An 8,966-nucleotide genomic window follows, 5' to 3' on the forward strand; every position below is an offset into this window, starting at 1 on the left:
TTCTTTTTACCATAGGATTAAGGACAGATGATACAAACAATTTTTTTTCTTTGGAAGGACTTAATAACATGTCACAAGTTTAGAAAAGTGGATAATTCTTAGAATTTTTTATCCTAAGATCTGGAAAATGAAATAGACTTGGAAAATATTAGTAATATTTCAATAAAAAAGCAAATATGGACGAAACGCACCCAGTAAAGGTTTACAGATGAAAATAGATTTTAGAATATGTTACATTGGAGCTAAAAGTGTAATAAAAACTTTAGAAAAGTATACCAAGCCAGGTGAATTTTATCAGGAAAAGCAAACTGACAAGTCAAATCAGCAATATCATATAGGCTGATTTTTATCATTTTGCTTTTCCTGATAAAATTCACACTTTTTGCACCAAAGAATGTAACATATTCTAAAATTTGTTTCCATCTCTAAACCTTTATTGAGTGTGTTTTGTCCATATTTGTAATTTTATTGTAATATAACTAATATTTTCCAAGTCTATTTCATTTTCCAGTTCTTAGGAGAAAAAATTCTAAGAATTATCAACTTTACTACATTTGTGACATGATATTAGGTCTCCTCCAAAGAAAAAAATTGTTTGTATCATCTGTCCTAAATGCGTACTATTGATGTTGGATTTATTTTAAAGGCAGAGATTTTAAGCACCGCCTTCAAAAATACCTGGTCTGGGTAGCCCTGTCAATCAAGTGCATGAAGGTCGATCATTGGATGCTGGAACTTGATTGACACTTACTTACTGGTCTCTGTGTATACCCTGTACACCTTGTTTGGGACTCGTGGTGACCTTCTAATTAACTTTCGATCCTTTGATGTTTACTGAACATTGTATACAGAAACTGTACGTATTACTATGAACATTTTTAGATTGATAATATATGAATTAAATAAACGTTTAGTATTTGAAAGGATTATAATATGATATACATTTTTTTTTTCAAATTAACCTTTGGTACATGAAATCAAATGAAATTTCGATTTTAATTTTAATACACTAAATGGTAAACCTCAAGTGGAAATGTTATTGATAAAGTTCAGAGCAGCACTAAGTGAAGTAATTAAATTTTGAAATAATGTTTCTAATCATGGGTCACTTAATATATTTTCCTTTTTTAATCAGATAAGAATTTACAAGCAGTCTTGTTAGCATGTTTCATGGTGAAAAAGATTTATTAAGGTTAGGATAAATCTAGATATTTTTTTTTCGTGAAATGTAGTTAACATGACACTCTTTTTATTTAATTAATAGAGAGAATCATGTGGATGAATAAATTTTAAAAGCCGAATTGGGTTGTTACAAGAGTTGTTTTTTTTTTAATTAACACATACACCCAAATCTGAAATAATCTTTGTTTTAATATTTGAATTTACAGTATTATGTCATATTTGTTAAAATGGTTAGGGGTGTTTTCAAAAAGTCAAACTTAATTTAAAAATCAATGTAACTAAAAAGCCCTTTTACTACTAATTTTAAAACTGTCTCAAAATCCCCAACACAGGTAAAGTTTGACACCTGGGGTATTTCACTGTGTATTAAATCACTTATTACTGCTAACCCCAGGGCATTCACACCTGTACAAAATAAGCCCCTCCCTCACCTGGAATTTACCACCCGGTAAAAAATCTCTGCCTTTAATCTTTAATACACAAGGTTGTTCTCATTTCTTTGTCAACTGTGATTTTTATTTTATTTTGAAGAACTTAATATATAATTGCCCTTTTATTGAAATAAAAGAAACGAAGATAGAAGCTTTTATTATTTTTTTAAGAACAGCAACGATATACACAATCAAATCTAATATTTTTTCTTATACGATTCATGGGGAAGTAACAGGAGCAGTGGACTTCCTACACCTGGACCGCCTACAGGTCCATATGAACCACCACCAACAGGACCAAATGACTCTCCACCAACTGGACTATATGGACCACCTACACCACCGAGGCCAAGTCGGTAAGGGACGGAAGGATAAGTGCATGTGTCTATTTGCCTAGACGATCTTCTTCGACAGCATTTTCCAACATGGGGGCAAATGGTGTCATCATTGCATGCTCTGCGAGTTGGGTGGAAAGGAAGGTCTACAAAATTACTGTTGCAGCTACCGTATCGTTGATATTCACGTGGGATTTGACACCGATTTCCGCCGTAGACATAATTTGGACAACATTTTTGTGATCCATGGCAACCGTCGTCATTGGAACAGTAGGGTCCGATTTGTTTACTGTCTACTTCATAAGGATAAGGGCAAGTCTCGTACTTTACCACTACGAAACAAAATAGTCAATAATGCTTTCAAAAATGGCACCGTCCTATAATGTTAAAGAAAAGTTGACTGAGAGATTTGTTACGTATATAATATTAGTGTTAATTTAAAAGTGTAAAATCCTTTAAATAAAACGACTCTTTTTTTTTTTTTTTTTTTTTTTTTTTTTTTTTAAAAAACGATGTCCAATCAGATGTTATTTTATTTAAGTCCACTTTGCATAAATTATCCCATGTTTCCCACTATCGTTAATGTCCCTGGCATACTACAGTGACTTGACAGCGATTCCTTATATTTCCATTTATTGTGAAATAAAATTGTAGACTTAGACTTTAAAAAGAACTATATGCGGTATATTGCATATATTTGCCCCCACAAAAGTCAAATTTTGAAAACTTCCTGAAATGTGCAGAATTCAATAAATTGTATGAGAAATACAAATTTACAGAAAATAATATAGTTTCAAAGCAGAGTATTCACAATTTTTGTTTTTATGACGTCATAAAGTAGTCAGATTTTATATCCTTTTTCAGAAAGAGGACAAAATGGACAAATTTTCAACAATTTTAGCACGCAAGTTTGCAGAACAATATTGACATATTTCATTGATATTATCATTCTACACATTATATCAAAATATTGATCCTGAACACACATGCATATCAAAATATGAAATATGTACATTTTTCTGTAAAATTCATAAAAAACTGAAACTTACGTCATGTTTGTCACGTCATTACGTACATATGACGTCATTACTTATGAAAATATTCACTGCTTTGAAGTCAGCATATACTCCCCTGTTTAAGAACTTAATTAAATATATATCCATCAAAGTTTGATTTGGGGGGCAAATATTGGTAATTACCGAATAAAGTTCTTTCAACATAGATTAAAATTACACGAGGACTCTTATGCCAATTTCAATAGTCCTTGCCCACTGACGTCAAACACGAAGGCAGCCGCACGAGATTTACGGTTTATTCCCACTTAGCCAACATTTTGAAAAAACCTATTCCCACATAGCCAACATTTTGATTTTTACACCTGAATGACCAACAGGCTACAATCTGTTTTCAGGGTTGAGTATATATGGATTACCTGAGAATTACTACCATTGAAATGTGTAAAAATACATAAATCGAAATTAAAATTTTAATCAATATAATTATAAAATCAATGTAATAAAATTAAAGTTTCAGAATTTTTTTTTATAAATATACGAGGGCCGTTCAAAAATTACGCGGACTGTTGAATTATTTACTCTTACAGACGTCATAGAGTTATGAAATTTCACAGAAATATGTATCTTAAAGATTCCAATACATTTTGGGCAAAACTTCTGTATTTTTAAAAAATTCTACTAAAATTATCGGTATGTTGATATCGCTGATGGAAAGGTACGGAGCACGACAAAAAATCTGAAGCAAAAGCATGCGGAATCCAAAATTTAACTCATTAATTTTCTATAATTCGCGATATTTTTAGACAATTTTCTCAAATGTATCTTTAAATTGTTCTATTATTATGCATTTAGATTTCTGACGTGATATTTGAAGTATTAACAGAGATATAATAATTTTTCTCTGATGCGATTCCCGTGAAAACGACTGTGAAAATGATGTCTCCTGAATTGACGGCGCACCACAATTTTGTTAAATTATGTGTAATGCTCGAGATATCGCCAACATAGATCCAAAATATGCATAATAAAACATGTATTAAACTAGGATATTCGTAACATTCGTCCACAAAAAGCAAATTGAAATTTTAGACCGTTAGACCTCTGTAAAAAGGCTATGCAGGAGGACAGGAAGAAGATTATCGACGAAAACTTTATCCGGACATTTAAAAAAAAGGCATGAAATACAGCATATTTTGCTTTTTTTCATTTTTAAAATAATAAAAGAAGGAAAGACTATAAACGATCTAAATATAATCAATGAATTCTGCATTTTTTTTTAATTTATAAGAGTTATACCTAAATCTACATGTTTATATGGCATATCTGAGCTAAAATATGAAAATGGAATTAAGTGTAAATATACATGGTAAAATTAATGTGATTTATGTTCAAATTTAAATTCTCACCAATTTTGAACTTGTAAAACCTAGCGTTTCTAGAGTTTAATTGACGTAATTTTTCTGTTCTCTAAAATGTAAAGTCGAAAAATAAATGGGTTATTGTTAAACATTCTTGATATCTTAACTTTGAAATGTGCAAGATTATGTAAAATTACAAAAAAGACCTATCTTTACATAAAATAATTAGAAAGTTTTTTTTTTAACAATTTTGATTATCTGATGTATGACTTAAATAAATGCATCAAATTAAAATAGACTTAAATTGAATATTTTATTCACCTTAAAACAGACTATAGCCTACCTGTATTTAATTTCTTTTGTTCTCTACCTGTACCCCATTCCCACTTAGCCAACACAGATTTACCTGTGTTTTACCTGTATTTTTAAAAAATGTTGGCTAAGTGGGAAGACACCAGATTTACATGCATATTTGGCATCCTTAGCGTCAAACACAGAGACAGATGCGCTCAAGATTTGCATGCATATTAGGCTTCCTTAGCTCCCGAAATATCGACCTGCCTAATTTACATTCAGGTAGAGTTATCAGGAAATCAAGTCTGCTAACTTTCAAGAGTTATCACAGAAAAAAAATAAAAATGGAAATATTTCATTATCATGAGATAAAAAAATTTCATTATGCTCTTATTACTAAGATTTTGAAAATATTTTTTTCAGATATACTATAAATAGTTCTGCTTTGCAAAAATTCTAGACTTCGACATCCCTTGTAGACAAATGTGACTTAACTTTTGCGTTACACGGAATGAATTTTATCAAATCTTATATTGTCTCTGATTTATTCAGTTTATTACTAAATTAATATACTTATCAACAAAAAGTAATCAATTGAAAGTAACAAGTACATTTATCATGAACTTTTATGTCAAAAGATACATGCTTGTCTGATCTTTGTAATCCTCCCAGCGGACCACCAACACCAACTGGGAATCCTCCCCCGACAACTTGACCGCCCACTCCTCCCCCTCCAAAATGGTGAACGCCTTTTGAGCCATATTTGTCGTCACCGCCCGTATAACAGGAGACAAGAATGGAGGTGAACACTATTAAGGTATTCATATTGTCTGTAAACAAGTAATCGTAATCTTCATTTATTTAATTACCAATATCACTGTACATTACGTATTTCCTTGTAACACCAACTTACCAAATGACCATCATGAACAAAAAAATTGTTCTCTCCCTCTATCGACCGACCAGCTTAAATGGCTTGATAAAAATCTTCTTTTTTTTTAATGATAAGAAACATATTTGTGTATTACAGCCAGCTTGTTTTAAAAAATTAAACATTGATTTGAAAATTACCTAGCAAAAACTTTCAACCTACTCTGTACATACTAGCCCGTTTTTTCAACCTTGATGGAAAAGGGGCAAGCAAATAATATTACGTTGGCGTTACTTTAGGAGGAACAGAACCTTTCGCAGAAAAAATTCCTGTCTTGAATTTTTTTCGTATTTTTTATATTACTAATTTACTATGTACTTAACATTTTAAAACTGTCCTGTCATGGGATTTCTTGACTTATTTAAAAGATATCGCCCCACAAATACCCCCTGTTTAGAGTTTGTATGGAGTCTTCATGTTTACGGGCCCAAATGATTCCATAATGCGAATTTTTACGCACAAAAAATAAATATTAGATAACACTATATAATCAAATATTTCAGAATATTCATAGTGTTTAAATTATCTGAAAGCAATTGTTTTAATTTTTATATAGTATTTGGGTGGGATAATTTCTGCATTTTTCAAGGCAGCCTCAACGACAAAAACCTCATTTGGAAAAAATTCTGTCAATAAATATTTCTAAATTTACAATTGAATGTCAGTCCAAAATTGTAATTACTTACTGCATAAATATCACAGGGTGAAGCTTACCTCAATATCGCTCAGGACATTTTTAACAAATGATAAAACGCTTCACGTTCCTATTTTCCGAGTGCGTGAAATCAATTGTGACGTCACACAAAAACATAAACATTCAAAATTATCTAAATAGAGAGAACAGTTTAAAAAGAAAAAATATTAATTTAAAAAATCTGCAGCAGAAATTTATCACGATACATTGACTGTGACCTGTTTGTTATGAAATAAAACTGATCATGACGGGTGTGTATAGAATCGCTGTGAATAAATTCATTAATTTACTGCAGGGTAAAGAGAAACAAATGTGTTTTTAACAAATGATGGCAAGATCTTTAAAAAATTTATTCACAATAATTTATGAAATTTAATGTTTAAAAACAATATTTTAGAATTTAGAATAAAATTCTTACACAAGAACTGTTGATTTTAACAACGTTTAACATGTTTATCATCACCGATTATGATGTAATATGTCTTTTTAGTCATGTGACATGTGTCCTGTCTCCCCTTAAATAAAAATCTATAATTCGGAGCAAATTTCAGGTTTGTTAATGAAAAAATATACGAGGTTTGTCCCAAAAATAGCCATACACAAGTTTTGTCTAATTAAATTTCTTTATGTCATGAAAATAACATTTTATGATCACTCCTTCAAATTTTGTGTCCTCAAAATTGTGAAAAAATGAAGTAAACTATAAGTGTACACCGGCGCACGAAAGCAAGTGCAAATTACGTCTCTTATGACGTCATGATCTCTTTGTCTACTTCACTCGCGTGTATTCACATTCAAACAGTACTCTACTTCTTACATGCCGTAATTAACTAATTTCGGTATAGAAGAAAAAATTTCATTGAATATCGTGCATTTTCAAAATAACTTCTTTATAAAAATATGGTTTGTACATGTAATATCATTTCTGTACTCTTTTTTCCCGTCTCTGATGTATATAAATCATATCCAACACAATTAGTTAATTAATGATTGCGATTGAATCATTTTCATCAAACTCAATTTCAACGATACTATGGAAATCATGACACCAATCGTCTGTTTTTAATGTTATTTATATGAAATTTTAACATATTATTAAGATTTTGATTCTGGTTTCAGTGATTTGAATTTATGTTCAATGTAGTCCATAGTACTAAAGAAATAAAGGCATATGTTATAATTAAGCAATTTGCTTATCAATAAACCTAAAATTAGATTTGAAAAATGTATTTGAATACAATTTTAAAGAACATTGACTATATTATGTCTATGCAAAATTTGGTAAGTATTGGTTACATGTTTAAAAAATTATAAACATTGTCTACGACTTTTTGGGACAACCCTCGCATATGATGAAATATGGAGATAACGAACAATATTCAAGATCAAAAGTCCATAAAAGAATACAAAATAGGACCTGAGAAAACACGGACCTCCAAAACATCGGAGGTGTGATCAGGTGCCATGGAGAGTGAGCATCCCCTGCCGACTGGTCACACCCGCCGTGTGCTCCTTGTCATGATCAAGAATTAAGCAGTTTTTTGAAAAATTAAAGGTTATGTGTGTACTTTAAGCAATGCCAAAACTTAGTCCGTTTTTTGTATTAAACAACTGATTTTTCAGATTTCTCTCACAATTTGTTCATTCGTTGGATACAATTAATGATACTTCTGGAAAAAAGAGGGCCATTTACAAACAATCATTACAAAAGAAACAAAAAATGCCTTTGTAGAAAGATAAAAAACAACTTTTATACTCGGACATTTCATTGTGCTTTTCTCTTACTTTAAAAAATTATTCTAATTGCACATACCTGCCAAATGATTCTCTGTGGCTACAAGAATACTTTCAAACGCAAACTGCTTTCCTTTTATAGTTTAAGGCAGGGTAAAGGGGTTGGGTTTTAATTTCAACTTTAACTGGGGTAATTTTTTATTGGTCTATTATATTTAGTTTCTTATATTTTTTTTTTTTTTGGTCAATTATCTCTTTCCCATAGCAATTTTTTAACAAATTACATAATTATTGTCAAATCGAGTGAAAATAAAGTTGGTCACCTGACAAATGCAATCATCTTGTAACAGTTTAAAAAGAGTTCATTCTGATGACAAACAAGTGTCGGTGATTTCCAAAAAAGAAGAAAGAAAATAGGTGAATAAATTCATTAATTTACTAATGATGTTTATAACAAGTTAGAAAAGCTAACATATGTAGTAGGTATGCATTATTAAAAACATGTACGTATATGTATAATCCACGGATATATGTAAATAGAATAATGTATATTGGTATGCATTATCTACCAAAAGATGTATATCTTTAGTGCACACACAACCGATCGTGTCCTTAAATTAGTTCATTGCATAACTTTAGATGAAATGGAGCACATAACTAAGAATAAATTTGTTAATGATAAAATGATAATTAAAGTTCTACATGTATCAAGACATGAATAACACTTTTTATTGTTCCTTTTTGCATCATTAAATGGGTACAGTTACACAATCAACTGAAAAAGATTATATGAATTTTTTATTTTTTTTTTTCGGAATCAATTTTTTCATTATATTTTCCGACAGTTTCAATGACATAAACTAAAATAATATTGTCCCCCAATAAATTCTTCATTATAGTAATAAAATTGGAAAAAGGAGGGGAACGATAAATATTTAAATTATGCACAAATTGAAATTTCATTAATTAATTGTTTGTTTAAAAAGCTTGT

General features: G+C 30.3%; 1 protein-coding gene across 1 annotated transcript; it reads right to left on the reverse strand.

Moving 5' to 3' along the window:
* Nucleotides 1-1,754: 1,754 nt before the first annotated feature.
* On the reverse strand, nt 1,755-5,377 carry LOC134240715 (uncharacterized). Its single transcript, XM_062722781.1, has 2 exons — nt 5,259-5,377; nt 1,755-2,288 (listed from the first exon to the last, which is right to left on the reverse strand). The coding sequence occupies exons 1-2, from the start codon at nt 5,375-5,377 to the stop codon at nt 1,811-1,813; spliced, it is 597 nt and encodes a 198-aa protein (XP_062578765.1). The 3' UTR covers nt 1,755-1,810.
* Nucleotides 5,378-8,966: the final 3,589 nt, after the last annotated feature.

Source organism: Saccostrea cucullata, unplaced genomic scaffold, assembly GCF_032062105.1.
Source record: "Saccostrea cucullata isolate Sc308-1 unplaced genomic scaffold, CSIRO_AGI_Scuc_v1 ctg259, whole genome shotgun sequence".
Lineage (NCBI taxonomy): Eukaryota > Metazoa > Mollusca > Bivalvia > Ostreida > Ostreidae > Saccostrea > Saccostrea cuccullata.